Genomic DNA, 16,897 nt, shown 5'->3' on the forward strand with positions numbered 1-16,897 from the left:
CCCAGATCCTGGTGGTCACCCCTGATAAACTTATAGGTGGCCATCAGATCACCCCTGAGCCTGCGCTTTTCCAGGCTAAAGAGTCCCATTGCAGGCAGAAAACACTTTCAGTGTCCATTCCAACAATGGCCCTTTCTGTTTATGGTTGAGAGTGTGTTAGTAGGGTACGAATAATTGCCAATCAGAAGAGATACTTAGTAATTTTGTCGTCTTCCTTTTCCTTAGGTAAGTGTTCCTCTGTTCCATTGACTAATTTATACACCAAATTGTAAAGATACGTACAGAAAGTGTAATATAATCCATACAGTGATAAAAATGACATAAATCAATGCAACTTAATAGTGGCTTTTAAATGAGACCAAAGAGAATGCTGGCCAAATAGAACTGGGCACAGATGTCTCTGTGGGAAACACTAAACACTCAAAATCTTTCCTGGTTTTGGGGTGGGTTTATGATAACTATTATTTCCTGTGTTTTGCACCTGATACTCTTACTGATGCAGCCCAAAATTGCATTCACGTTTTGTGCAGCTGCATCACACTGCAGACTCGTCCTGAGTCTGGTCCACCAGGATTTCTCCCTAATCCTGACATTCAGCAAATTGTCACCCATTTTGTATTTGTGTTTTCAGTTAATCTTCCTGAGGTTTAACCACTTGTATTTGTCAGCGCTGAACTTCATCCTTTTAGCTCCACCCCAGCTTTCCAATCTGTCAGGATCCTTCTGAATTGTGCTTCTGTCCTCCAGTATGTTCACAGTCCTTCCCAGTATTGTTACCTGTGAATTTTGCTCAAGGTGTTTTCTATTCCAGCATCCAAATTATAAAACATATTAAGTAGCACTGGGCCCAGGACAGACCCCTGTGGAATGCTTCTCAAAACCTCCTGCAATTCTGACATGGATCCATTTAATTATCCTTTGTTTATGGCTACTGGTTGTCTATCCACCTTACCATAGTTTTGTCCAGCTTGCATTTTTCCAGTGACCATGAGAAGGTCAAAAGCCTTGCTGAAGTCCAGATACACTAGATCCACTGCATTCCTTTCATCCACCCAACTAGTTAACTGTGTCAGAGAAGGAGATGAAGTTTGTTTGGCATTTGCTTTTAATACATTCATTCTGGCTCCTTTGGAGAACCCTTTTCTTTTCTAGAAACTTACTTGCCCAGTGGACTTACTTATGGTATGCTCCAGAAATTTCCTGGGTATTCCCAGGAAAGCTAACCGGTGTATAGTTCCCAGGTCCCCCTTTTTGCCTTTTTAAAAAAGGGCACTTTGGCCCTTTTTCAACCCTCTGGTACCTCACCCATGACATTGTAAATATTATTGTCAAGGTCCCTGAGAGCTCTTCCAGTTGCTTCAGTACTTTAGGATTAAATTAAATGGGCCCTGCTGACTCGAGTTTATTGAGTCCCATAAAAAGTTCTCAGACTGTCTTGTGTTATCTAATCTCTCAGCTTATCCCCTTTCTTATCAGCTACCTGGTTGCAGTTTGTTTTTTTGTTTGAAGACCAAGACAAAGTAGCTGTTGAACAGCTTTGCCATATTTGCATCTTCTGTTTGCCCTTGCTATTTAACAATGGAACTGTAGTTTCCTTGGTCTTTGGCCAACATAGTTATAGAACCTCTTCTTGTTGTTTATAACTTTCCTCATCGTAGAAATCATAGAGAAGTAGGGCTGGAAGGGACCTCTAGCCCAAACCCCTGTCTGAAGCAGAAAAGGTCTTGTGTCCCACATGGGGATGGAACCTGTTACCTTGGCATTATTAATACTATGCTTTAATCAGTTGAACTAATTGGCTGCTTAATGTGCAGCTCTTTTTAAAATATTTGCCTTCTGGATTGTGTCCTTGAAAGTATTTGTTATTTCCTGATATGCTTCCTTGATGTCATGTCCATCTTTCCGTTGCCTTTATTCTTTGAGGCATCCTAGAAGTTCTTGTACAGCCACGTTTGTCTCTTGCCATTCTTCTTGGGCTTCCATCATGTCAGAATAGCTTCCTGTTGGGCTCCCAGTACTATATTCTTTAGAAGCTTCCTGCCCTTATGGGTTCTTTTATCCTTCAGTCTGTCCTTTCATGGCACCATGCCTTACTATCTCCTTGAGTCAGTTGAAATCCATCTTTTTTTAAATCCATTCTCTTTAGTTCTGCTGACCTCATATTTTCTTCATTTTAGGATCATTTAATTCTATCGTATTATGATCACTTCCTACCAAGTTTCTCATCAACTTCACATCCTCCACCAGTTCTTCCCTATTGATCAGGATAGGAACCCAGGTGGGGGAACTGGTAGTTGTACCCTCAACTTTCTGGAATAGAAATTTATCCTCCACACAAATTAGAAACTTGCTCAACGTTGTTTGGCTGCATTATTCTTGCAGCGGATTTCTGGAAAATTGAAGTTTCCCACCAGTACCATCTCATAATTTTCAGATAATTTTGTCACCACTTTGAGGAGTGCCTCTTCTGCCCTTTCTTTTTGACTTTGTAATAAATCCCAACCTCTATATCAGTGCTGCATCTTTCACCTTTTATTTTCACCCAAATACATGCTGATTTGCTCTTTTCTTTGTCATAAACCAGGGAACAGGTCTTTGTTTTTGATATAAGGTCAACATATTTTATCTCAAACCTGTCTTTCCTTAATGTTTGAAGTTGCAGTTGTAAGAGCTCTCCCACCCAAGTCTCTGTGATACCAATCAGATCATAGTTCTTTTCATACTGTGACTTCCAGCTCATCTTGTTTGTTCCTCATATTTCTCACATTTGTGTACATTCAAAGAAGTCATAGAGAAGTAAAGCTGGAAAGGACTTCCAGAGGTCATCTAGTCCAACCCCTTGCCTGAGAAAGGATTATGCCTATCCAAACCATTCTGTACAACCATAAGATTACCCTTACAACATAAACCTAACACCCTAACCTGGCACAGGTAAAGCAGGAGAAACATGGTAGCCAATGTCCTGCTTCTGTAAAATGTTGACAACGTACACTTGGTCCTGGGCAGAGGGCCACACCCCCCCATTACAGAGGAAGGCAAAAACCCCCACGGTTCATACCAGTCTGACCATGGGGTATAATTTCTTTGTGACCCCAAATATGGTGATCGGTCTGTTCCTGAGCAGAAGGGCAAGACCCTTTATCCAGAAACCCCTGGCTTTGCTTCTGTCAGGAGAATTTGTGCATCCTAGTTGAAGTCCCGAACCTTAGCTGTAGCTAACAACTGATGCCTCTGGGAAGGCTTAAAAACACCCTGATACACACAGCAGGAAAAAAAAAGTGGGGGCGGGATGCAACCAGCAAAGTCCAGAAGCACAGGAAATACCCATGGTAGAAAATAGGCATAGCTATGCCTAGATCATCCCTGACTCAGTGGCTGTCCAACCTCTTCTTGAACATCTCTAGTGATGGAGAGTCCACAACTTCCCTAGGCAGTCTGTTCCAAATTTTGTATTCTGATCTACTTGTTTCCATTTTGCTTTCCTTGCTGCTGTCCTCTGGCTCTGTCCCTTTCCCTCAGCTGAACTGTTGCTTCTGATTCTCTCCCCTCTGGATCATTTGCTCTGTTGCTGCAAGGTTTTGTTCACCATCTCCTGTAAAACCTAGTTTAAAGCTCTCTTCACTAGGCTGGCCAAATGGTGCCCAAAGATACTCTTTCCAGTTTTGGGCAGGTAAATGCTGTCTCTCGACAGCAACCTTCCTACTTCCCCATTGAGAGCTAGGGGTCCTGTTTTGCTCTCACCCAGACCATCTTTTGTTGACTTCACTTGGAATTGCACTGTTGAGAGTGAGGCTGTTTGCAGATGTTAAAAACAAAATAAACAAAAAAGTGGGCTTTACCAGAAGAAGCAGCATTTTACTTCAACCCAGTGTTTGTATAAATCGGGCGCTTCAACAGAGCCTTTTGGCACTTTTATCTAAAGCTGAGTCAATGAGCTGTTAGATGAAAGTACCAAACAAGCCCCGCTTAAAGTGCCTGATCTATATAGACATCTGGTGAGCTGGGTCCAACTAACATGCTGCCTCTTCTGGGCTTGGAACAGGGGTACATGCAGTTTAAAGTAAAGCACTAATTTTTTTAATATCAGCAAGCTGCTTAAAAGTTCACATAGTTAATATCCTTTATCTCCTATTTTTAGAAGGATGCTGTGCACTGTATTTAGGTTTTTAATTGTTAACCTATGCATCTTTTGAAAAGACAAGCCTGATAATTGGGATGTTCCAGCCAATTCTTACTTAGTATTAATAGCAGTGTAGGTTATCTGTCACTGCCATTTGTGGTAGCAAATGGAATAATGCCAAGCCCCTAATGACTTTTGCATTAGCTTACATATATCATGCGTTAAGTACATAATTAATCATAGTGAATTGCTTTGAAAGACACTCTGCAAAGAGCAGTTTGGCTATCATTAGTTTTCTGCTGCTGTTCTGTTTTTTTGATGAAAGTAGGACTTTTTGAATACTGAACTAGATACCTCTATTATAATTTAAATTAAATATTATGGTTACAAGTCACTTTCTTTAAATTATTGCAGAGCAAATTTATTGTAGGTTTTTTTAAATACAGGAAAAATGCCTGTCCTAGGTTCTAAGCGTGTTTGCCATCAATTAAAAATAATTCTACACAAAATGTTCTCTTCAATCCAGAATGAGACCTGTAAATAATCAAAAAATGAACTTAAACCCCAATAAATACCTCCCTTCTTCCCTACCTCCCTACTTACCATAAAAAAAATCCCTTAAAGTTGACTAGTAGATTGGGAAATATACCATCAGTACATTCCTTCTGTATATATAAACAAGCACATACATAATTGTTCTTTACCAGCACATCTCTGAATAAAGTAAAACCTATCCTGGGATAAAGCATATGATGCCATGAAATTGATTATTTAGAAAGGATTGGTTTTTTTCTGCAGCAGAGTGGGAAGAAAGGAACTTTTTAATAGCCTGTTGTACTTGGGCAGCTAAAATATAGTTGTACATTTTCTAAGTATAACATTTTTTTTTTTTAAAGATTTTATTTTATTTTTTTTGGCAGGAGCTATGTTTTCTATGTGTAAATATGCAGGCTTCCATTTTCTCAGTTGTTACTGCATTGCTTTTCCTATTTTCCCCTTCTCTCAAGCCTCTTATGGGGAGAAGAACCTAACCTGGAAATGAAAGTTCTCATCCTTTCAAGACCACAGCAAGTGAACTTTTCATGTAGTAAAAGATGTAGGTGTGAATAGCTATCAGACCTCTTTCACCAAATGCTCTATCAAGAGGCCTTTTTAATTGGTTCTGGGCTACCTTCCAGCTTTGAAAGCACAGCCATCATGCTATTAATGCACTATATATCTGATTGCTGAGAATGGTAATTTCACTTAAATGTATGGTATGTAGTTCTAGTTAACAGACTAGAATTTTTACCATAACACATTAAAATTCATTTGAGTGTTAGAACTGATGCAAAATATTGTTTAGAAAAGATATCTGTATATTCAGATGCATGAAGTGAAGCTGTCTTTTTACAGAAGACAGGCTCCTGTTGCTGCTGTGTTTGCAGGAAGTCCTCAGTTAATGGGTGTGATTAAGTTGTGTACTGGATGGATGGTGACAAGTCTGCCTTTATATAATGATGATGATCTTCTAAAAAGAAATGAGAATGTAAGTATCTAATTCCATAAACTTGCTGTGGTATTGGTGATTCATGGTTTATTTGTTATGTAGAAAATGGAGTGCTTGATTTAGAAGTATAGGAATGCTGAAAACAATATTTTCAAAGAAGATAGAAGACACCCTGAGAGTCCTGTGAGTTACTTATGGGGTCCAAGCTCATCTCTTGTGTGTGCTCTTTCCCACGCTAGCTCACAGCATGTATTATTTATGGTAGCAAACACAGTGTTAGGTGCATTCCAAATGCTTAGGAACAAATCGTTCCTGCTTATGCTCTAAGTAGAGACAAATGCAAAGAGGTTAGAGAAAAGGTAATAATAGTATGCATTCTATATGCATGTAAGCAGCTTGGCAAAAGTATGTTTTAAGAACATATTAGGGACAAGAGACTGGACAGGGCTTTCTGGGCTATCGAGTCCAGTCCCCTGGGCTTGCAAAAAAAATCTCTCAAGCTCTTTTACACAAGTACAAGATACAATACATGAAACATAAAGAACGTCCTATTACATGCAGTAAGTGAAATCAGGAGAGAAAAGGGCACTGCCAATGCCCTGCCACTGCAATGACAGGAAGTAGTTGGCTAATTTATGACCAGATGGTCTTGGGGAAGGAAGATACCCCACATTTAGAGGGAAGCAACTCCCCACACTCTATGCCAGTGTGACCTAATGGAAAGCATTCCTTCCTTATCCCAAATTAGAGGGACATGGAATTTGTTTGGGCAAGTTTTACTGTGTATAGGGGGTCATATGGAGCAAAACACAAAGGTTATTTGTGAAAAAGCTGACATCTTTATGCTGTGAAGGTGACAAGAGAATGCCTAAATTTTGAGAGGATTGTGGATGAAGAGCCATAGGAGTGATTGAAAAGAAAGAGTGATCATATCAATGAGCAAGATAAACATAAAACTGTGTTTTATTTACTTGAAGAGTAATGTAAGCATCTGAAAATTAAGAGAAGGATGTTGCAAAAGTAAAGGCATTGTATAATGAGGTCATAAATGAGAGATTTGGCTGCAGGAATGAAAAGAAAGGGAGAGATTTTTTGGAAATCCTCAAGGAAAAAACTGCAAAATCTGTATGTGGTCTTGGATATGTGGGTAGTGGAAGAGGAAGGACTTGCATATGATTGTTAGGCAAATGTAAAATCTAAGTGCTAATTTTCTGGCTTCTAAGGTCTGGACTACCAGTCTGATAAACTCACAGGAACGGGCCTCCTTTGGTGCAATCTGAGCACAGATAATTTTCAGTGAGGATTTCATAGACATTAGGGCTGGAAGGGACCTCAGAAGATCATTGAGTCCAGCCCCCTGCCCCAGGGGCAGGAAGTCAGCTGGGGTCATAGGATCCCAGCAAGATAAGCATCCAATTTACTGTTGAAGGTGTTCAGTGTAGGTGCTTGAATCGCCTCCAATGGCAGGCTGTTACAGAACTCAGGGGTTGGACAGTAAAGAAATTCTTCCTTATGTCCAGCCTGAAATGATCTTGTAGTAGTTTATAACCGTTCGACCTCATCATCCCTTGGGGAACTGGTGAACAAATGTTCCCCCAGATCCTGGCGGTCACCCCTGATAAACTTATAGGTGTCCATCAGGCCATGCCTGAGCCTGCGCTTTTCCAGGCTAAAGAGCCCCATAGCTCTCACCCTGTTGTCGTAAAGTCAAAAAGATGTTATGCAGTATTTTGCTACTTGATTGACTCATACATTAATAGTCAATAGGTTGCTGCTTTGGTGTTTGCCTGTCTGCACTAGACTTGGGCTGTACTATCAGGTTCCAAAAGCCTAAATAAAAAGTGTTGGTTTCAGAAAAATGTAAAGTTTGTAGGCTTGAATGATGTTGATTTTTAGCACTAGAGCTCATTTCATAGTTGGGAGGACTTAAGTAACAATTGAGCAAAAAAGCTTTAAATGTTTCATTGAGAAGGGAATGATTTCTCATTCTACTGTATGTAAAACATTGGCACTGTTACCTTCTATCTGCTCGTTACCAGAAACAACACGCCCCTACTGTTATAACCAGGGATTCTGGTTTTCGCTGTTTAAAAATTGCAAATTCTCTTATTAAAATCCCCAAATCCATGGTTAAAATGAAAGGCTGCTATATATATATACAGGTATCAATTGAACACAATGTTTTATTGATATATTTACAATTTTAAAGCAATTTGGAAGCTTGCCAGTGCCTCAATCACTATAATAAAATACATTCTAAATACCTATGTATTTTGGCATTTAATTTTGGGTTTTTCATTACAGAAAATCAGGACTTCTGCTGCCCCTCTCACTTACCAGGATGTGGGTCCAGATGCAGTTCCCCCACCCGCACTGCTTTGTGGTGCTGAGCAGCCCTAATAAGCTATTGTCCCTCACTCCCAAGCCAACCCTTCCCCCCAGCCCTGCCAGTGCTCCTCATTCCCTGCTTACCCCCCACTTGGTCCCTCCTGGCAACAGCTCTCCCATGCACTAGTGTACAGTGGGGGAGGTGTGTGGGGTTTGTCTGGAAGGAGGTGTGGGGGGGTGGGGAGCTTGTGGGCAGATATGTAGTTTGTGGTGCATAACCCCACTGCTGGTGTCTCAGCAGCAGCAGGCACTGGGCCCTTGGGGCGCTCATGGCCATCGCAGGCAGAGCCCCTGGTGGTGCACACCTCTAGCTAAGTCCCAGGGCCTACATGTGCTGGCATGGAGCTGGCCCAGCCCACCGGTATGTGCCTTCATGTGCAGATTATGGTACTACAATTGGGAGCCGCACACCATTGGGCTGAGCGGGCTCTTTGCTTTGATGGGCAACTTCCCGCTGGAGTGTGGGAAGCCCCACATGGAGGAATGGAGCCAGCCAGTCTGGCCCCATGGTGTGTGGACTGGGAGCTACATTCCATTGGGCCAGGTGGGTTCTGTGCCTCCAGGCAGGCTCCCGCTTACCTCTGCATGTGGCTTCCTGCTGAAGTGCCGAAAGCCCCACACTGAGGCACAGAGCTGGCCGGCCCAGACTGGCCCGATTGGTTTGTGGATGGCAGCTTGGCACACAGCAGCATCCCTTGAGCTGCAGTGCTGCACCGTGGCCACTGCCACCTTCTTGCAGGAGCAGGTGGCACCTGCCCGCCCATCTCCACGCCCTGCAGGGCATGGGGATGATGTCAAGGTTCTTTTGTGCTGGCCTGAGAGTACCTGAGGACATCCTGCTCCCTTAGTCCCCCACCCACACACCCCTACCGTGCTGTCCACCTGCTTTGCTGGCTCTTCCTCCACACCCAGCCCTGCCACTGCCCCCAGCCCTGACCTCCAACCCTGCTAGAGGGGCCCCCCAGCTGGCCCCTAGGCCCCTGCAAGCCTCACTTACCCCAAAGCCTCCAGGTGGAAAAGTGTGCTTGAGCTAAGCCCTTTCCTCTCTCTCTCTCTCTCTCTCTCAGACAGGGATTCTTGCTGCCCTTTTTGCAAGAAGCTGTTGCAGCCTGGAACTCTGCTAGCCTGCAGAGAGCTCTTTTGGAAAATGAAAAATCTGCGCGGTTGACTAAGTACTTACTGTATTTACTTGAATAGAAGATAACCCTGATTGATTGTAAGATGACTCCCCCCAGTAATTAGGTTTTATATATGGTAAATGTATAAATTTGATATAATTTTCCAGGTATAGTATCTAATTATTGGAGGTTTTGTTGAATTTGTTCCCTTCCCACTGCTACAGTAGGGAAAATAAATGGAGGGGAGAGTCAGGTAGCCCCTTTGCCCCCCTACAACTTCTTCCCCCTACAGGCTGTCCCCACTCTCTTTACTCTCAGGCCCTGCTCTCCCAGGGCACATGTAAGTGAGGAGCAAATCTGAAAAAACTAACCTTGAAATGGACATAGCTGTAGTAATTTGCATATAGATCCCATAGACTTAGTTCATTCACCATTGTTGCATTTTATCTTTTTTGAAACTGCTGCAAGTTTTAGCATAGGTACTCCATAAACATACTTTTAAGTAGCATACATACTTTGTCACATACTTAGAGACAGTACAAACTATGCATGATATTAGTCCAAAACCAAAAGGCTCGTGATTTATCGTATAGTTAATTGGGCTGGTTCTCAGCAGAGTCAACAGCCTTTCAAGCCGCGGTGACCCCACAGCTCAGCACTGCTCTGTATTCCAGATACACCCTCTGCAATCCACACCCAAATAATCTGTATGTTAATTAGCCCCCCACTCACAACTGGAGCCAGGTATTCTTGTTCCAAATCCAGGGATCCTCCAAAAATTTATATTCAGATGAGGCATAGGGCAGCTTGGTCCAGTTTCACTTCATGGTGGGTGGGGCCAGACTAATCGTATGCAACAAGCTGAGAAAGGGGCAACAGAGAAATTCTGGGTAAACTGTTTGGGAGTCCCAGTTGGTGATTTTTTAATTTTTTTTATTTTTATTTTTTTGCCAGACATTTAAGATGGGTGAGGAAGTGAGAATTATTGTAAATGGGAAAGAAAAGCACAGGTCAACTGTGGAGGTGAAAAGGAAGTCAAATGTGTACAGTGTAGCTCACCATGACTCGAAAAGGAGATTGCACTCAATGGCTAAAGACAGAAGTTGCACATAAACCTGTTTAAGTGATCAGAAACTGGTCTAAACCTGTAACAGAACGCAAGTTCAGTTTCAAACTGGCTGAAACCGGTTTGAGATAAACCTGATTGAATGTAGTATCAGACTTAACTGATTGAGCTCAAACCAGTTTATGCAACTTCTGTCCCAGACCTCTTCCTGGTTTAGGTTAAACCAGAGTCCCCCACCATCCCGGCATGCACTTTGGGGTGGGCTCTCTGCTCCAGCCCAACAAGACTGGTCTTGCCCTTTTGTTCCCCAGAGCAGGGACAAGCAGGGGTGGGGGCCTGGCCAGATACTGGTCTCTGGAAGGGGTCAGGGAAGAGGTTTATTCCCTGTCCCTCCCTCTCCTGTCCAACCAGCACAGACCTGCATTTATCCGCTGGCTGCTACAGTGGTGGGGATGTGGCTAGCCCTGACGGTAGATTGGAATAGACTGGCCAGGGAAGGGGTTTAATTTCCCCCCTTCCTGTCCCACTGGCACAGACCCAAGCTGGGGTCTGCTGGGTGTTCCCCACTCACTGTTGCAGCAGAGGGGCCAGGGTCATGGCCAAATGCTGGCTGGTATGGCCCCCTGAGGCAGAGGGAGCAGAGAGGAGGGTTATTCTCCCCTCTATCCCCACTGCGCCTGCAGGACTTCAGTCAGGGTTTGCCTGCCCTAACTGCCACTGCCTCTTGCTCCCTGCAGGGGGCTAGTGGTGGGATAAGCCCCCTTCTGTCCCCTCTGCCAGACACTGGAGGGAGTGGGGAATAACCCCTAGCAGTGAGGGGGCAGTGCCCTGATGGAGCAGTAGCCCCTGTCCTAATGCCTGGGGAGGACATATCTCTTCCTAGTGGGGAGTCATGCGCAGGGGTCCGATCTGCTGCAGACTGTGGTGAGTGGTGGTACCGGGGCTCACAGGGGGCTATAGTCCCCCAAGCCACCCTGGTGTTGCCACTGCTGCTTGTCTGTGGCAGCCTTCTCCACCCTGCCTCCACCCGCAGCATGGCCTCCTCATTGGGAAAAGGCTCATGCTCTGGGACACTGACAGGGGCTACAGGGGCTGCAGCTCCTGTCAGGGTTGCTGCCTCCTCACTGCTCCAGGGGAAGGGGCATAGCCAGAGCCTGGCTGGCAGGACCCCTTAGGTGAGAGGACAGGGAGAGGTTGGACCAAGTAAGGTCAGGAATAATCTGCCTACAAAAGTGGGTATACCAGGGAAGCAGGATTATGAGCACTTTGAGGAAAGGTGGAGATGGAGACCATCTTGGTGGTCAAGGACAAATAAGAACAGAGCAGCAGGGGTAGCAATATTATTCAAGAACCCAGAACTGAGAGCAACAGGTAGAAGTCATCAGTGGCAGATTGCAACAAATGATACTGTCAGTCAAGGGAACAGAATTAGAAATGTTCAGTGTATTTGCACCACTGGTGAGGGAGAGAAGGAATGCATTGCTTAAAAAGCTAGCTGTTTACATGGTCAGATAGAGACTGCACTTAACAGCTTCTGCTTCCTCTGTGCAAAAATGAAGTTTATTTCTTACATATGGGGACTTTTTACCATCTTGAACTTTCCCTGAGCCTGATGAAGGGTGCATGAGCCTGAAAGCTTGCAGAACAAGATATTTTTTTGCAATTTCTCAGTTGGTCTAATAAAAGGTATCATTTTGGAACCAAGAGTTCTAGATTTCTGCATTTGTAATAGCAGGAGATTTTAACTGTATGACTGAAGTGGGTAACAGAGTAGGGGAAAGAGGAAACGGTTTTAGATAGCTCATCCAGACTGTTACCAAATATAATAAAAGAAGAGTTGCTAAGAGGTATATGGGCAGGGGAGAAAGTTTTCACTAGGAACAGACCTCACTGGAAAGAAACAATCCAGAACTGACTTTGTGCTTATATCAGAAGAAATGGGGATAAGGAAGAAAGAAACCATACATGTGGCTTTTAGTGATCACTGGATGCTGAAAGTGGAAACAAGTCTCAGCAAGAGCCCCATGGGACTATGGAAGTTAAATGTGCAGCTGCTACAAGATGAAGAGTTATGTCAGGTGTACACAAGGCAGTATGAGGGGTGGTAAACACTGAAGAAATATGTTGGGGGTACTAGAGAATGGTGAACAATGGTGAAGAAGTGGATAGGAGAATTTTTCAGGAGGGAAGGCTAAAGATGCCCAGGGAAAAGAATGAAAGAACTAAGAGAGCAGCTCCTGCATCTTTCTTTGTAGCTGAAGGAAGCTGCAGAAGGAAGACAGGTACAGGAAGAGCTAGAAAAAACAAGGCAAGAGTTAGAAATGTGGTTTAAAAAAAAGACGAGAGAAAATATTCTTAGCACAAGCAGTCCTGGGTAGGAGAAAATGAACAGTGGTCCCAATACTTTTCGGCCACAGAGAAGGTGGCAAAAGGCGAGTTTAAAGCAGTGCAGGAAGAAGGTGGTACTTGGGTGGAAAAACAGGAGGAGGTATTTGAGGCAATGAGAAGATTTTTTGAAGAGCTATACCAAAAGAAGATGAAGGATTTCTTGTAGAAATTGAAGAGAAAGTAGAGAAGGAGGAAGAAAAGATAAGCTTAAGGTGAAGGAATGTTTAAAAACCTTTAAAAGAAGGAAATTATCAGGAGTGGATGGACTGCCTATGAATTTTTATGAGACATTTTAGGCATGGGTAGGGAGAAATAAAGTGGAAGTTTTCAAGGACATAGCAGAAACAGGAGAGGCAGGGAAATATTTTACAAGAGGTGTAATCTTACTCTTCAAGAAATGGGAGAGAGAACTCTTGAAAAACTGGAGACCGATTATACTCCTTAAAATGGACTGTGAGTTAATGGCCAAGACACTTTGACAGATAAGGAAAAAGCTCCAGAAGATAATACAAAAAGACCAAGTATGTGCAGTACAATGTAGAAGGACCTCTGAAGCAATCAGAGTGATCAGAGATGCACTGTCCCACACCCAAGAAAGGAAAACAAGCACAGTTACAGTAAACTAGATTTTTGTTCGGTAAGGTTATTGTATAGAGAAGCAGAGAGTAAAGTTCAGATTAATGGACAGCTAAACAGGTCCCTTAAAATCCATACAGGGGTGAGAAAAGGTACCCCTCCCCCACCCTCCCCACAACTACTATTTCTGTGCGACATGGAACCATTAGCACAAAGAATAAGAAAAGACAAGGGTCATAAGCAGAATAAAGGTATTAGGAGGGGATGAGGTAAAATGTGTACTGTGCATGCATGATATAAATGTAGCAGTTAGCAAATTTCAATGGAAAGGGTACAAAAGCACACACAGTATGAAGAAGTGACGGGGTCTAAACTAAATAGACTGAAAAGCATGATAATGGGAGTGGGAAACTCGAGGGACTTGGAGAAGCTGGGCCTTCAAATGAGAGAGAGAAATCGGAGTGCTAGAGATCCTGATGGATGTCGGAAGGGAAAGGTAATAAAACATGGGAAAAGGTGAAGGCAAGGCTACCGCAAATATTTTGGTTATGGTCCAGAAGGACACTGTCCTTTGCTGGAAAAGTGGTGGCACTTAAGGCTGTGCTGCTGCTGATTATTCTATATACAGGAATGTATATAGACATGGCAGCAGATAGCAAAAGCACAGAGGGAAATGTGTGTGTTCTTCTGCAATGCCAAAAGAGAGAGGTTGGCTAGAGCTGAACTGTACAAAGCAAGAGAGATGGGGGCTGCTGGACTTGGGATTGTTTGTCTATGCAAAATATGTAAATGCAATATGCAAGGTGGTAATGGAGGGGAGGGGAAAGCAGTGCATATCACCCGATTTCACGCAGCTGCACTTTTGAGGAAATGGAGGAGTGTAATAAACCTCTTTGAAGAGCCCATGGGCGTGGCAGCCTGATTCATTACATCAGAATGGAAGGATTCATGCAGAGGTATAAAATAGGGAAGGCAGGATGAGAGGTCCTGAAGGATCACAACAAGTTGAAAGCAGTAAGGTGGGAGAGACAAGATGGCACTGGTGGGAAACTTTACAAAAGGACAAGTGATGAAGGTGTGGGGAGTGGTGGCGGGTAAACAACTGAAAAGTGAATGTGCTGACCTAGTGTAGATGGCTGACCTTGCTCGTGACAGAAGCGCAACATAGATGGGGTTTGACAGACTCATCAAATTGCCCAAGGGAAAGTTGCAGGGAAGAAGTAAGTGGGACGTGTTTTGGGAGTGCACAAATGCAAAGTGGGTATGGGAAAGGGTCTGCTGCTTTCTGAGTGTCACCAAAATAAATCTGTCATTAGTGGGGGAGATGGCACTATACCAAAGGGACTGGAAGAAATGTTATTAAGGACTTCATTAGCATGTGTTAATGCTAGTTTATGGAAAGTAAGAAACTTCTGGGTGTTTAAGGATTGACTTTCACTGAAAGAGAGTGCCTGAAGCTGGGACTGTGTGACTAATACTACATCAGTCAGGACAAAGAAGAGATCAGAGAGGAAGAGGCAGCAAGTGGAGGAAAAAGGACTTGACACACTTGTTTCACTAAACCAATAGAGAGGAGTGATGGGAGGGGCAGAGTTTCACATGGTTACTGAGGTAATGGTTTTTTTAATGGGATTTTGTATGGGGAGAGAGATTTCTGTAAGGGTTTGGTTCTTCTGGGAAGTTGATGCATGTTGTTTAAGGGTTTAATATGTACAACTGGATGCATCTACAAGAGATGCTAAATGTGCAGTATACTAATTCTACTGCACGTAAGTGTGACAGGCAGTAACCGTGCTAATGTGCAATAAAATTAGTCTGTTGCACATTAGTGTCACAAAAGGGGTGTGCTGTCACTACTGTGCAATTATGGTGCATTAAGTTGGTACCTGTCATTACAGGTACTAAAATTAATGCACTGTAATTACGGCACAGTAATGCACGTGTAGATATGCCCTGTGTGTTTTGGTATATAGTTGTTTCTGTGCTATGAAATCTTGTAAAACAAGGTTGCTCAATATGCATAGCTTGGTAAGTGCAGGGTGATAACTATGTTTTTAATAATATTTGTAAAAAAAACAAAAAAAGTTCCCACTTCTCATAGTCCCTGTTGCCTCACAGGGGCTAACACGTGGGATCTCAGCCATTGTGGGCCAGAGGTCACTTTGAATGGCATTGTGTAGTTAAGGTTGAAGACTTGTCCAGTGCACTGCGGCCAGGGTCACCTGCCTAGATGGATGTGGTGGGGGCAATTGCCAACAAATGGTCAGTGTCGAACTGGTGAGGGAGGACTTAGAGTGGCTGAATGTCTTCAAGTCGGCAGGACCAGATGGACTAAACCTGAGAGTGCTGATGGAATTGTTTGGAGTCATTGGGGGACTGATGGCGAAGGTATTTGAAGACTTCTGGTGCTTGAGAGAGGTCCAAGAAGATTGGAAAAGGGCCAGCACGGCACCAGTCTTTAAGAAGTGGAGAGGGAAGGATCTGGGAAACTATAGGCTGGTCAGTTTGACTTCAATACCTAGTAAAATTTTGGAAAAAAATTATCAAGTCCATTTGCGAGGAACTGGGAGAAGGCATGATGCTGAAGGATAGCCAACATGGTTTCATTGCAGGCAGGTCATGTCTGACCAACCTAGCCTTCTATGAACAAGTAACAAACGGCTTAGATGTGGGACATGTGGTTGATGTCATATACCTGGATTTTAAAAAGGTCTTTGATATGGTCTCCCATGATGCTCTTAAAAAACAAACTGGCAGATTGTGGGCTGGCAGAATCCACGGTCTGGTGGGTTGGGAACTGGTGAAGGGGTTGAACCCAGAGAGTGTTAGTGGATGGGCCTTGTATTGTCTTGGTGGGAAGTGTCCCTAACCTTGGAAATCTTCAAGAGGAGACTGGACAGACACTTTGCTGGGATCATTTGATGTCGGCAGTATTCCTGCCCAGAGCAGGGGTTTGGACTTGATGATCTTTCAAGGTCCCTTCCAGCCCTTAATTTTTTGGGCGCATCCAGACATGCATGGACATTTGGTTCCCTGGGGACAACTAGCAGCGGCACACCTTGTGCCACAGCTGCTTGTCCCTGGGGAATGCTCGTGCCCTGCATGTTTTTGTGCACATCAAGTTACCCCGGGGGCAGTGGGGGAGGCTGGGGCCAGCACTGTGTTGGCCCCAGCAGCCTTACCTGGCGTCTTGAGGGCCTCCCAGGGCTGTAGCCATGGTGATCCTGCCAGGCAAAGCCTGGCCAGCAGCTACAGCATAGCTCTGAGTAGCCCGGCTCTGCTTTTCAGCAGCTCCGTGCTGCTGGAGTGTACAGTGCTTCGTTTTTTTCCCCCCACCATGGTTTTGTTGGTTTGTTTATTTGTTTGTTTTGACCCCTGGATATCCTGCAGAACACTGCAGAAGAAAAACCTGCAGGAAAAAAAACCTCCGAGTCTCACTTGCCCTTAGCCAAAAGGCCAAAGGAGTGAGCTAGGGAGAAATCCCCAATCTCCATAAAAATAAAGTGTGTAGCTGAGATCCTCCCATAGGGAGGCTATAGTAGACTCTCACAAAATCATAGGGTGCATTTAGATGAATTCCTGCCATGTAGGATGACTGCAGTGGATTTGGGAGCATCTCAAGCCCCAGATTGAAGACTCTGGGAGGGAGAATACTTGCTGGTGGTAGCGTCACACAGGCTTGAAGAATGAGCTCTGCTCAGTTGATAGAATTTGGAATGGATTTGGATAATTTGGCCCAAGACATGAAATTT

The 16,897-nt window shown here is 43.9% G+C and overlaps 1 protein-coding gene across 1 annotated transcript in view; it reads left to right on the top strand.

Moving 5' to 3' along the window:
* The window catches only part of DPY19L4 (dpy-19 like 4 (C. elegans)), a 69,015-nt gene that overhangs the window by 39,628 nt on the left and 12,490 nt on the right, over positions 1–16,897 (top strand). Inside the window, exon 17 of the mRNA XM_019545358.1 lies at positions 5,516–5,648. Within this exon, the coding sequence (XP_019400903.1) occupies positions 5,516–5,648 (133 nt within the window). The remainder of the gene's footprint in view (positions 1–5,515; positions 5,649–16,897) is intronic.

This window comes from Crocodylus porosus, unplaced genomic scaffold, assembly GCF_001723895.1.
Source record: "Crocodylus porosus isolate Cpor-Errol unplaced genomic scaffold, CroPor_comp1, whole genome shotgun sequence".
Classification (NCBI taxonomy): Eukaryota; Metazoa; Chordata; order Crocodylia; family Crocodylidae; genus Crocodylus; species Crocodylus porosus.